At 42.8% G+C, this 12,904-nt stretch overlaps 1 protein-coding gene across 2 annotated transcripts in view; it reads right to left on the bottom strand.

Moving 5' to 3' along the window:
• The window catches only part of HTR2A (5-hydroxytryptamine receptor 2A), a 49,933-nt gene that overhangs the window by 30,526 nt on the left and 6,503 nt on the right, over positions 1–12,904 (bottom strand). The window contains exon 2 of one of the 2 annotated variants that reach the window (XM_029602876.1): positions 8,988–9,188. The exons of the other annotated variant lie outside the window; for it this stretch is intronic. Coding sequence (XP_029458736.1) covers positions 8,988–9,188 — 201 coding nt within the window. The remainder of the gene's footprint in view (positions 1–8,987; positions 9,189–12,904) is intronic. 2 annotated transcript variants of the gene reach the window in all.

Here is a 12,904-nt window from a genome sequence, read left to right as displayed (position 1 = left end):
TCCAGTAATAAAGGGCTATTATTTATCCCAATGGTATAATCAGCTCATCTATCACAAGTTAGAAATAGAGCGATTTCCCTAGCTGGCCCAAAATTTGGAATATGCTACCTGAAAAGCAGAACCTGAAATCATTTAAGAAGGATGTAAAAACATGGCTGTTCTGTAAGGCTTATGATGAAAACTATCATGACTAGGATTGCACAACAATGCAGGACAGTTGATTTGAACTCAATCTTTAAAACTACCTGATCTTATTGTTTTTCTTTTTACTTTTTATTGCCATTTGATTTATATTATTTTATTGAACTGATCTTATGCTATGATCATTTTTATATTTACTTATTATAATTGCTTGTTATTGTATTTTTTTATATTTCTTTTTAACTGTGTTGTATTTCTTTAAATTATTTATAAGTGTGAAAGCTTTCTGTGTTAGCACCGCTGGCCGTGGCAAGCCGCAACCGGGGCCGGGTGTCATGGCTGCCGGCCTCGACCAGTCGCAGTCAGGTCCGGGCCAGCGGTCACGCAAATAATATTACCCGCAGCGTCGGGCATCGTCGTAGGCTCCTGCGGGTGCAGGCAGCCCTCTTCCTCTTCCTTCAGCGGCCGCTGCTGCGGCCAGAATTGGCAACGTGGTCTCGCGACGATTCGGCTCCTCCCCCTCTACCTTCTCTTAGAGCTGCGCGCGCGGTTGATGATTTCTCTTAAAGGAGCCATGACAGGAAGTAGTCATGGCTCCTCCTGAGACTCCTCCTCTGGCTTCCTGTACTTAAGGCAAGGTCTGAGCCTCAGACCTTGCCTTGGTATCAAGGTTTCTGGCTGCGTTTGTTCCTGTGCTCTTGGTTCTTCGTCCCGCTTTGCTTCCCTGCTCCGTGGATTGACTCTTGGCTTCTGACCTCTGGACCGGCGTGCATGTTTCCCTGGCTTGATTCTGGACTGGCTTCGGACCCTTCTCCTGATTTCTCCTGGACTGGCTTCGGACCCTTCTCCTGCTTTGATCTTGGACTGGACTTCGACCCCTCTTGTGTACCGAACCCTCGGACCAGCTTTGGACTACTCTGTGACTCTGTCCTTAGAATACTATGACCTGCTAGAGGCGCCAGCCATCTGGAATCCACGACCCGCAGGAGGCGCTTGCATCCAGACCTTTCTTCAGTCTTCAAGGGAGTCTCCTAAGTCCCAGCGGCCGGATCCCTACGGGCTTCTCCTGGGGGGATCACGAGCTTCCAGGGCGAAGTCTTCATTCAACAGCTACAGCCTTCGGTCTTGCCATTCGACAATAGAGACCTAAAAGGATTTCTTCCCTTTTAGGTAGCGCCGACTCTACCTCGGAACAGGGGTCCACCTTCTGATTCATAACATTCTGGGCAGACTGGATGGGCCGTTTGGTCTTCTTCTGCCGTCATTTCTATGTTTCTATGTTTCTATATTTATTTATGTAAACCGTTATGATGGTATATTCCGAATGACGGTCTATAAAAATTTATAAATAAAAATATCCCATTTCTCAAGTTTTTGAATTAATTTTTGTTTTGCAAATAAAACGTAAACAACCCTAGTATCACTGTGAATGTATTTACATGAATTGTATAGCTTGAGTGCACCTGTCTGGCCCTTGAATACGTCCGTCTGGCCCTGGGAAAATCTAGGGGAAGTAGAAGGACAGTGGGAAAAACTAAAAGGAGATATCATACGAGCAATTAATCTTTTTGTTAGAAATGTAAATAAAGGGAAGAGGAAAAAGAGACCATTATGGTTTTCTAAAGAATTAGCTGAAAAGGTAAGGGAGAAAAGGTTAGCGTTCATAAACTAAAGGAGATCGCAGAAATAGGAAGACAGGCAACAATATCTGGAAAAATTAAGAAAAGCTGGGAAAGTAGTCAGGAATGCAAAAATTCAAATAGAAGAAAAAATTGCAAATATGATAAAACAGGGGGACAAGACTTTTATTTTAGATATGTAAGTACAAAAGTGGCGTTGTGGGACTCAAAAGTGAAGGGGAGGAATATGCAGAGGCTGATGAGGAAAAGGCAAAATTGCTTAACAAATATTTCTGTTCGGTATTCATTATGCAAGGGTCTGGACTAGGACCATATAAAACACAAATAAGATGGGAAGTGAGGTAAACCTCAATCGATTTTCAGAACAGTGTATTCATGAGGAGACAACTAAACAAAGTAGATAAGATGATAGGACCAGTTCTTTTCAACATTGTTGTGATTGATAAAATGACACCAAAATCTGTAACAGGGTGGACAGCCAGGAAGGAGTGGAAAACATGAGGAGGGTTCTAGCTAAGCTCCAGGAATGTTCTAAGGTCTGGCAGCTAAGATTTAATGATAAAACATAAAGAATAATGCATTTAGGATGCAAAAGCCCAAAGAAAAGGTACAATATTGGAGGTGAAATTCTTCTAAGCACAATAGAAGAGCAGGATCTGGGGATAATTGTATCTGATAATCTTAAGGTGGCCAAACAGTTGATAAAACAAGGGTAAAACCCAGAAAGATGCTTGGTTGCAGAGGGAGAGGAATGGTCAACAGAAAAAGGGAGGTGATATTGCCCTTCTATAGGTTCCTGGTGAGACCTCACTTGGAATACTGAGTACAATTCTGGAGACCATACCTTCAAAAGGATATAAACAGGATGGAGTCGGACCAGAGGGTGGCTACTAAAATGGTCAGTGGTCTTCATTCTAAAGCATATGGGGATAGACTTAAAGATCTAAACACGTACACCCTAGAGGAAAGGCGAAATAGGGGGGATATGATAGAGACATTCAACTATCTCAAAGGTTTCCATGCAAAGGAGATGACACTTTTTCAATCAATAGGAGTCTGTAGAATGAGGGGGTCATGAAATGAAGTTGAAAGGGGGTAGATTCAGTAATAATCTTAGGAAATATTTTTTACATAGAGGGTGGCAGATGTGTGGGACAGCCTCCCAGTGGAAGTTGTAGAAAAAAAACGGTATCTGAATTCAAGAAAGCATGGGATAAATACAGGGGATCTCTAAGGAAGTGTTGAGAATTGTAATGCTAAGTTAACTGGAAGGGCAGACTGGATGGGCCATATGGTCTTTTTCTGCCATCATGTTTCTATGTTTCTGTGTTTCTAATGATTTGCCTCTGAACTTAACACCCACAGTATCCTTCACAACATGCACATCATCTTTATTATCCTCTGGAATATGGGTGGTATAAGTGTTGGAGAGATCATTGAAATGAGACATCATGGTGAGCAGTTCACGCTTCTTGCACTTAGCTCATGTTGACATCAACTATCAATCTGAAGTTCTGCTTTCACCCTACTCCAGATATCAGTGACCTCAGGAAAGTAATTAAGCATGTCTGTTAAAGGGTCATGCATATCTGAATGAAGCTGTTAATTTATGTCCCGGAGATTGAGAGCTAGTCTGAACCTCTCTGTAAACAGTTTAATCAGCTTTTCAGAGTTTTGCAGGGCCTCTCAACCAACATCTTCAAACTTAAGATATGACTATTTTCATTTGTGGAATATGGCAAATAACTTTCTGATGAAAATATTTGTCTAGTTCCCAAGGCTTGTACTTGCTGGGTATTAGGGCCTGGGGAGCTAGGATTTCAGATTGTATCCTTGTGATTGGGGAAGGCTGCATGTGATAAAACAGGTCCTGTTCTCTGGAGAAAAGAGCGGGAAGGAAGAGAGGAGCAAAGAGAAGGACTGCTGGGGCTGGGGGTGGAAAGGAAAATGACAAGACAGAGATTGGGTAGGGAGGGAGGAAAAAAGAGAGAAGGTACAAAAGACACTGGAGAAGAAAAGAATCATAGGGGAAGGAAGGAAGATATATTTTTAATAAAAAGCACCAAGATTTCTGTTTGTTTCTTTCAAGTCAAAATGTATGTAAACAAAGTTTGTGGACAACATAATAAAAAATGTAGTTGAACTGAAAGTGTTACTAGCATATAGCTGACTGAAAGAACATGTATCCATGAGTATATTTCTGGAGTTCCCTCTTAATGTTTTACAGCTTGATGTTTCCTACCATGGCATCATTGCTCAGTGCTGCCATTGTCTCAATCGCTCTGTCTTTCTTCTCCTTTCAATCTCCTTCTTTCTCATCTCACTTCTCTCAGGTTCCATCTTTTTTTCCATCATTGCCAGATCTTCTCACTACTTTCTAGCTTCTCCCACAACCTTCAGCTCCCTCTCAATTATGCTGCAGTGCATATTCCTCTCTTCTACCCAGGGCCCTCAGAAGGGGCAGGTGAGATGGGTGCCTACCTGGGATGCCAGGCTGGGGAAAGGGTGTGTGTATGTGTGTGTGTGTGGGCACCAGCACACCATGTTGTTACCTTCAATCCAGTGGTGAACATAAGTTCCCGCAGCAGCATCTGTCATCACCCAAAGTCTGGGTTGTGTCATCAAAGGGGAACCTCCCCCAGCTGACACTGTCATATGGGGCTACCACTCGAGGCACCATTTTTAGTTCACAGCAGTCCTGCTTCTACCCTTCCATCATTTTTCATTGTCTCCTGAGTGGCATCCTCTCCACCTCATCTTGCTTCCACAAACCCACAATTCCTCCCTTCCTCATTCACCCCTGCATCTTTTCCTACTCTTCCTAGTGTCCGTCCACTATCTCTTTACCCCCTTCCTCAGCATATGCCCTCCGGCCTCACCCCCTCTCCCAGGTGGCCTGGTCTGTGGCATGCATGACAGCTGGCGTGAAACGTACTGAGAACTCTGCTTATATTTTATCAGTTTAAGATGGATTAAAGGTAACAAAACTTTGACCGAAAAAGCTGCATTCACCATTCTTGGAAACTACATTTTCTTAAGTTCTAGAAAATGTGTAGTTAAAGAAGGATGCAAAAATGTTCTCCCACTTTTGGATATTTCAAATGAAGGAACTGGCGATCCATTCTAAATACTGTGACTAGTCTTGCAATTCTGGCACTAACTGTATCACAATGAAATTATATTTACTTAACACTCTTGTAAGGCGCATCAGAGTAGTGGACCCTTAGTGCCGAGGTGTGGTTGGCACTGCCTAGTGAGCAGGTCCACTAGGCCCATACCATCAGCTGGTGGAGAAACTCTGTGTTGGGACTGATTGGAGTTTCACCTATATCAGCTGCCTCCCCCCGCAGGTTGAGCCCTTTAATTCTGGTGGCTGGCAGGTCTTAGGTGGGTCTTTAGAGCTGTCCAGATGTAATGGTCCAAGACGAAGCATAGGTTGGGGCAGATGGCAAACAACAGAGATGATAGAGAGGCTAGGGATTGAGGCAGCAGTTAAGGGAGGTCCAATCCAAGCCGAGGTCAATACCAGGAAGTCAAGCCAAGGAAACAAGGAACAAGGCAGACCAGACAAACAAGACAAAGCAACAAGGTGCAGAAAAGACAAAGGCAGGGCACAGTCAAGACAAGGTCAAGGAATGGGAGAAGGGAAGGGAGAAGGCAGGGCACGGCAGGAACAACAAAACAAGAGGCATGACAAGGCAAAGGCATGAACAAGGAACACTCAAGGAAGCAACACACTGGGAAGAAGCACCAGGGGACCTGTTGCTGAGGCAAGGTGCTGAGGTCTGAAGAGTCCTTTATAGGGCTAAGACCATTAACATCATCCATACGTGCTGTAATCATTTCTGCTGTGGGCCCTTTAAGAATGTAAATGTTGGCACGCATGTGCACTTAGGGAGGGTGGCTGTGAGCAGCGGCCATGGCAGCGCCCTGCTGTGAGATGGGTCTGGCTGCTTGTGGCATCGGCCACGAGAAGAAGCTGGCTGTTGGCGGTGTCAGGGTGAGTGTGGTGGATCGCGGGGCCTTCCTGCAAGCTGCCAATCATAACAGTTCTACCTAGAGTTTTTGGAAACGTCAGTGCTGAATCTCAAAACATATGATTGTATTGGTTTTTAATATGCATAAATGATTTCTACAACAGTACAAATACTGTATTGCATTATGGGCTAGACATTCAAACTGCCTGTTGTCTGACAAACTCCGTGGGTAACTTTAATTGATGTGGGTTACTGCAGTATAGTTTTGCTTTCATTATTAACTAAAGAAATATCACCTGCAGAGATTTCTGCCTGCTTTCTCTATGGGTAATTTTCCATTGGAAACATATGTAGTTTTTTTTTTATAAAGAAAACTATGTGCATTGCTTCGATCGCCACTCTTGTTCCAATCGCAGGAAGGCCCCTGTGATCATCTGTGCAGTCCATGAGTAAACGTAGGCATGTTGTTAAACAAAGCATGTACTTTTTCCTATGGACGGATTGAGCAATAAGCAAAGCCCCTATTTCTCTGGGTCTTTCATTATTGTCCTCCCCATGAAATAAAATGTTATTATGCAATATGCATGAACATTTGTGACCACACGATCAACCAAAAGCTTTGGATATAATATAAAACTATGAACTAGCAGGCTTAGTAGTGGATTATAGTAGTTAAAGTGCAGAACTGTGACCTGGGAGACGACAATTCCATTCCCAATTCAACGCTCACTGTGTGATCTTGGTTTTTATTCAGGTCTGCCAAGTATTATCTTTCAGTGCATTTAATATCTTCTAAACTCTTCAAAACATTTGGATAGTACATTAGATGTGCTACTTTATACAGCTGTATAGGCAGTGGGCAGGAGCGGATTGATAGTCATCTGGGCCCCTGGGCAATAAGCATTATTGGCCCTTTACTGGCTCTTAGGCACCCCTCCGAGGCTGGTGGAGAGTGCTGAGGGCCCTCAGGTACTACCCTATTATGTGAATGGTCAGTCCTTCCCTGGCAATGGGATTACCTGATGATACTGAATATTTTATATTTTGTACCAGCACACTTTTTCATTTATCTGCTAAAACTGCAGGATAACATAGAGGAAATACTGTCTATTGACCCATTATAAGAAGATGTTGTTATACATGAACTTTAGGGAATATCTAGTTCCCTTCTGCATAGGATAGAAGAGGAACAGAAAAATGGACCTATGGAATCTCAAACGCTTATACATAAAACCATCTTTGACTAATTCTTAGATCAGTCCAACAACAGCAAAAAATCAAGGTTACATTAATGAGTGTTCGGTAAGGGAATAAATTGGTGTCTTCCAGTTCACAGCTCTGTGCTTTATCTACTATACTTCTGTTGGGACCTACACAGTCCCTCACATAATATATTATTTACAAAATCCATCCCATGTTAGGGGACTTTTCCACAGCTTATCAGTAGCATTGCTGGGGGGAGCAGTCGTTGATGGAAGAGAGAGGTAGTTTGAGTGCTGGCCTGCTCTTCCGAAAGGAGGAGTGTTGGCCTTCCTGCTCCGGTCCGGAGAAAGAGAAAGGTTATCTGTCCAGTGACCCCTGTGGTGCAACTGGTGTACAACCAGAGAAGGAGCGAAGAGGTCAGAGATAAAGGTGCTCTGCAAGGCCCAGTCTGAGGGAAGGAGTCACGTCCTTGGAAGCTGCACAGTTCAACTGATATGGAGGGGAGGATCTGCGGCAGCAAGTCCCATTCCTTTTATTATAAGAGGCTTCGAGGCAAGGAAGGCCAAAGGAATCACAAGAATTTGTATTTTTGACTGCTTTTTGAATATGCTGGGCTGTAATTTTGGAAGAATTATGTTCTTATTTTCATTTTGCTTCAGTAAACTTTATTGGATTGAAACAGCAGATCTGTGTGTGGGGGACTTTTCCTTTGTTGACTCTATTCTGGGCAGGGAAACACTGCTTTCTTCTCTGCAAATGTTGCCTGACCTCGGCAGCCTCAAAACTTTGCCTCTTTGCTAACGGAAGGACCAGAAAAAGTAGTTCCACTCTGCTGCCAACTGCATTGATGGTATATCAAGTAGAAGAGAAAGAAGCAAAGCAATACTGCAAATTCTGTGTTTTCCAGCATTTTTTCAAATAATAAATGTCAATCAATTTTATCAAGGTTTGGGTTTACTTATTTTCCCCAGTGAATACCTATAGATCAGCATCACTAATCATTCCTGCAAGAAGAAAATGAAACTACTACTGAATACTAGAAATCAGTGCCATTAACCATTCTTGGAAGAAGAGAATGAAAGCCTCCAGCAACACCATATGCCCACTGTTAGTCTGTGATGTCTGGGACTGATAGCAGGGTTACTGTGCATTTTTCTTGGCACGAGGCACAATGCACGATCATGGCTGTACTGGATATAATAATGATATGCACACAGAGCAGTGGACCAGCAGGTGGACACCTTTCCCTAAGAACAGCCACAATGTGTCCACAAGCAAAACAAAACGGGATGCCAGAAAATGGACTTAAAGGAGAAAAGGGCACTTTTCCATTCCTAATCATCTTTATAATCTCCTGTTCTTGCTCTCTCTCTCCCCTCCCCCCATTAGCTGGGTTAGTAGAGAATATTGAAAGAATGCAAGATAAGTTTGTGTCTGTTCCTCAGTCCAGTGATGCAAACAAATCTGTATCACTATTTGGCATTGCTAGTTTTGGCCTGGATTCACCATTCTACCACAGAATGGTGAATCCAGTGAAAATGGGGGGCAGGGGGGCGGGCTTGCGAAAGCCGGCAGCCATCGCACCACCGTGGTGTTATCGCTGCCGGTTTTTGCACCCAATAGCGCCACCGTGAAAGGTGATGCTATTGGGCGCACTACTGGCAACGATAACGTGTCTTACCTTATCGCCGCCAGCAAAGATACCGCCGCGTCCGCCTCCTCGCCACCCCGACTCCTCCCCTTGCCACCCCGACTCCGCCCCGACTCCACCCCTGGCAAGCTATCGCACACGAAAAGGGACTTTTCGCGTGCGATAGCCTCTTATTGCTATGCGCCACCGATAGAAAATGACCCCCTTTGTTTGTTATGCAGATTTGCATCAGCTAATTGTTACCTTGCCACATCTTGTCTTGGGGCCATACCGATTTTGCACACAGTGGGTAATTCTGACTATAAGGCACAATTCGAGGTCCCCAAAAGCAGTACAGTAGCAGTTATGTCTTAGCTGAAGTATCATCATACTTACCAACGGATATGGTCCAAACAGCAATTATTTTTGCGAAAGCTTTAGTTCGGGAGTTGAAGCGGCTATGATGAATGGGGTTTCGGATTGCAATATAGCGATCCAGAGAGATGGCGCACAGGTGCATAATGGACGCAGTAGAAAACAAGACATCCAAATAGATCCAGACAAGGCATAGTTTCCTATGCAAAGGCCATTCATAATCTAGAACAGAGAATTTTTTAAATAATGTGTGTTTATACAGTTCCTTTCATCCATTTTATCCTTTAATACATTTATGTATGCATACAGTTATGTATGGAGCCAAAAGTCTGGCTACCAGTTTTGGTCCTTAATCTGCATGACATCTTCCAGAGTGGAAAAAGGATATGATCAATGCTATTATTCTTATTTCTCAGTTACAAATGGTAAAGCTGAGACACAGGGAGATAAAGTCACTTGCACAGGGTCACACAGAAAGTACTTTTTTTTTTATTTTGCACATTGTTGTTATATTTAGTTGACTATGTCTGTTTGGCCAGTGTTTCTCAAGCTGATCCTGGAGTACCACATAGCTAGTCTGGATTTTCAGGATCTCAACAAGGTATATGTATGAGATACATTTACATATATATCTATCTCATACATATTCATTGTAGAGATCCTACCATCTTTGGCTGTTTCTTTGTTAGGAAAGCACCCCAAGGAGGTATGGAGTGCCAGCTATACTAAATTACCATTGGTTTAGTGTTTCAAAATAGCCCAGACCTGTTGATTACAGAATAAAAATTCAACTGATGTAGAGGATGATACTTCACTTAGATCTGCTAAGTAAACTGATTGCAGCTCACAGGTTAAATATGTAATGTTCCTGCACAGACTATTTCAAGTTTAAGGAAATCACAATGTCCGCCTAGTTTTTGCATTCACATTTAGTCTTCAAACAGAATATCTGGTGTTGAAAGGGTTGCTTCTCTGTTATCTTCTACAGTAAGAGGGAAAACATTTTACTGGACCTGTTCTTAGAGTCGTAATGTGTGTGTTGGAAGGAGGAGGGAGGATTCAGCCCTTAGGCCCGGAGCCTTTACTCTTTCTCAGAAAGATCTATTCATATACTGAATGTTAAATCTGTCTTTTCAAATATATTGAATTTTACTGTTAAATATTGTCCTAGCCCCATTCGTTATGCTGAAAAAAGAATCCCACAGACTTGTGCAGCAAGCAAAATGTATTTATCAATAGCTTGAAGTGAGAAGAAATGTCCAGCAGGTGGCATTGCAGCTCATCAGTAGAGAGGGACAGCACCGAGCACTTGGGCTTTCCGGCTTTCACTAATACCATACAGCAGACAATTAATTGTATTGTTGTAATGCTAACAGCATCTCTGTTTGCAACTTGTTTTTAGCTAAAGTATGATGCCCGGCCAGTTTATACTACCCACTGAAATAAGTGTTTTATTCTGGTATTGTAACCTTGGCAACAATTTACTTAGCCATGGTGACCAAACTTCCTAATTTTAGAAAATACTCGGGGTCCACATAGAAGAGGATAAGGAGGGGGAGGGGTGGTGGTATGCAATTGAATTAACTTTATAGTTAAGGAGGGTCTTGAGTTGTGGGAACAAAGGAGCCTGGCCCAGGACAGGCATCTAATGTTCCATGCCTGGCTTCATGGGCTCTGCATTCACGCCATTGTATTTCTTTTAAGAAAACGCTGCTTCTCTATGGTGGGACGTTTGACTTCTGCATTGACCCCGGAGTTAAATTTCCCATGGTAAAAATATGTCAGATTTAGTGCACTACCTTGCATTGCAGGCTAATTGCTAATAAACTCATTACCCTGCAATCTGCATTTGCACACACTAATTCTAGCACATTCTAGCATGTATTTTGTCTGTGCGAAAAACCCTATTAAATATACCAGAGTTAATTTTACATGGAAAAAAAGCAGAGAAATGCACATAAAACATGAGTTACAACCCATGCTGAGGGAGTTGCTGTGGGTTTACAGAACATGAATACACCTAATTTCTGTCCTTATAGCACTTGCTGGCTGTATCAGGAAATCTTGAAGAGAGGGCCAAGATGGCTTTGCTGGCCTGCTGCTGGTGATCTGAGACCATCTGAAGAGAGAGAGACATTGCTGGACTGCTGCTGATTTTTGATGCTGAGGTGATGGGAAGACAAAGAGGAAGCAAGTGAGACAGAGGAAAGGGATGAGAGGAGGGGAAGAGACAGAGGGAAGGAAGAAGGAGAAGCGAGAAAGAGAGAGATAGGGGATGGAAAGAGGATGAAGGACATGAAGGACAAAATGAGAGGGTTAGTGAAAAAGGGAGTAGATGGAAGACTGTGAGGAAAGATGAAAGACAGGGGGGGAGGTAGTGGATTGAGGGAAGACAGAGGGGGAGGGAGACAGAGGGGAGATTAGGGACTTAAAGCAGGAAGATGGTAGCCTGAAGAGGGAGGAAAGGAGGTGGATGAGGGTGGGAGGGAGGGAAATGGACAGAAGGAAGAATGAGACATAGAAAAGAATAGAGAGGTGAGATGTGAAAAACAGGGAAAATGGAGAGGGCAAAAGAAGTGTAGCAATGGGGGGATAAGCAGAGAGATGGAGAGAAGTAACAAGGGTGAATGACTGTCAGGGAGATAGATGGAGGAGAGGGAAAAATAGAGAAAGGAAGAAGAAACACAGAGGAAAGAGAAATGGAAAAGAATAAGGAGAAGACAGCTTTTTTATTTTCAATTTAAATTTTAGGTTGTATAACTTATGATTCAATTATACATTTTATGCACAAATTGTAATTACTTTTGAAAACTTTAGCTGTAATAACTGATGTGATACTGCTATACTTATATGTCTAGCAGTGCTATGGAAAAAAAAGTAGTATTATACTCTTGAGTGCACTCCTTATTTATTTACTTACAGAATTTATACCCGCTCAATCCACGGTTCTAGTTTTAATTTTTGGCATATTTATCTGGAGTAGAGGGACAAGGTTGTGCATAATGTAATGTTTGTTTCCCTCTTCCCCCCCCCCACTCCCACCCACACCCCTGAAATAAAAAAAATCCATGTTTGGGTTGTAAGGTGGTGACACTGTCTTTTCTCCCTGGGCTAGACCATGAAAGAAAGTGCAGGCTGATGCCCACTTTAATTCTCTTTAAAAAAATGAAAATAAGATAGCCAAGCTGTCTAACAGGCAGTGAATTTAAATAAAAGTGAGAAAAACTATTTCTACTTTTTAATTTTATTGTCCTCCTGTTTTCTACCTTCTGGAATATCCTGACTTCTAATGGGATTACGCTTCATCTGTTAAATCTTCTTACATGACCTGCTTTTATCCTTGCTCTCTCTTTTTTGTGATGCGGCAGAAACTGAAAGCAGATAAATACCTCCAGGCCTATCTCAACTCTCCATTTTCCTGACTGCAGATCCCAATTTGATCTCTGGCTTTCCCTTTGCTTTCTTACTGCTAAGAATTCTCCGTTCCCTGTCATGTGACTTTTGTATTCTGATACAATATTTGTGTCCACCACCTTCCTCGGGAGGCTGGATTATACAGGGTGGCCCATGGAAACGTAGCCTGCCTCCAATGCACTGGTAGTGGAGGTGGGCTATTTTTACATGGGCCACCTTGTAGAATCATAGAATATAAGGACTTAAAGGCCCATCCTATCTGCTCAATTTACTTTCTGTTAGGGATGTGCATTCATATAAAACAAAAGTGCAAAATGCAATGAATAAGGCTAATTTGTTTCATTTGCGGGGCCCCAAACCAAATCGGGACCCCCAGAATGAAATGCACTTTATTTGTTTGTTTTGTTTTAAACTAATGCATCAGACCTAGGACTAGGCCCGAAGCTGGGGCCTCACCTAGGGCATAGGCCAAGACCCAAAGAAGGGGCTGTGGCCTAGCCAGGGCCTGGACCCAGACCCGATGC

This window comes from Rhinatrema bivittatum, chromosome 5, assembly GCF_901001135.1.
Source record: "Rhinatrema bivittatum chromosome 5, aRhiBiv1.1, whole genome shotgun sequence".
In the NCBI taxonomy this organism is placed as follows: domain Eukaryota; kingdom Metazoa; phylum Chordata; class Amphibia; order Gymnophiona; family Rhinatrematidae; genus Rhinatrema; species Rhinatrema bivittatum.
The sequence above is the reverse complement of the archived record's forward strand: the minus strand, read 5'-3'. Positions and strand labels throughout refer to the sequence as shown.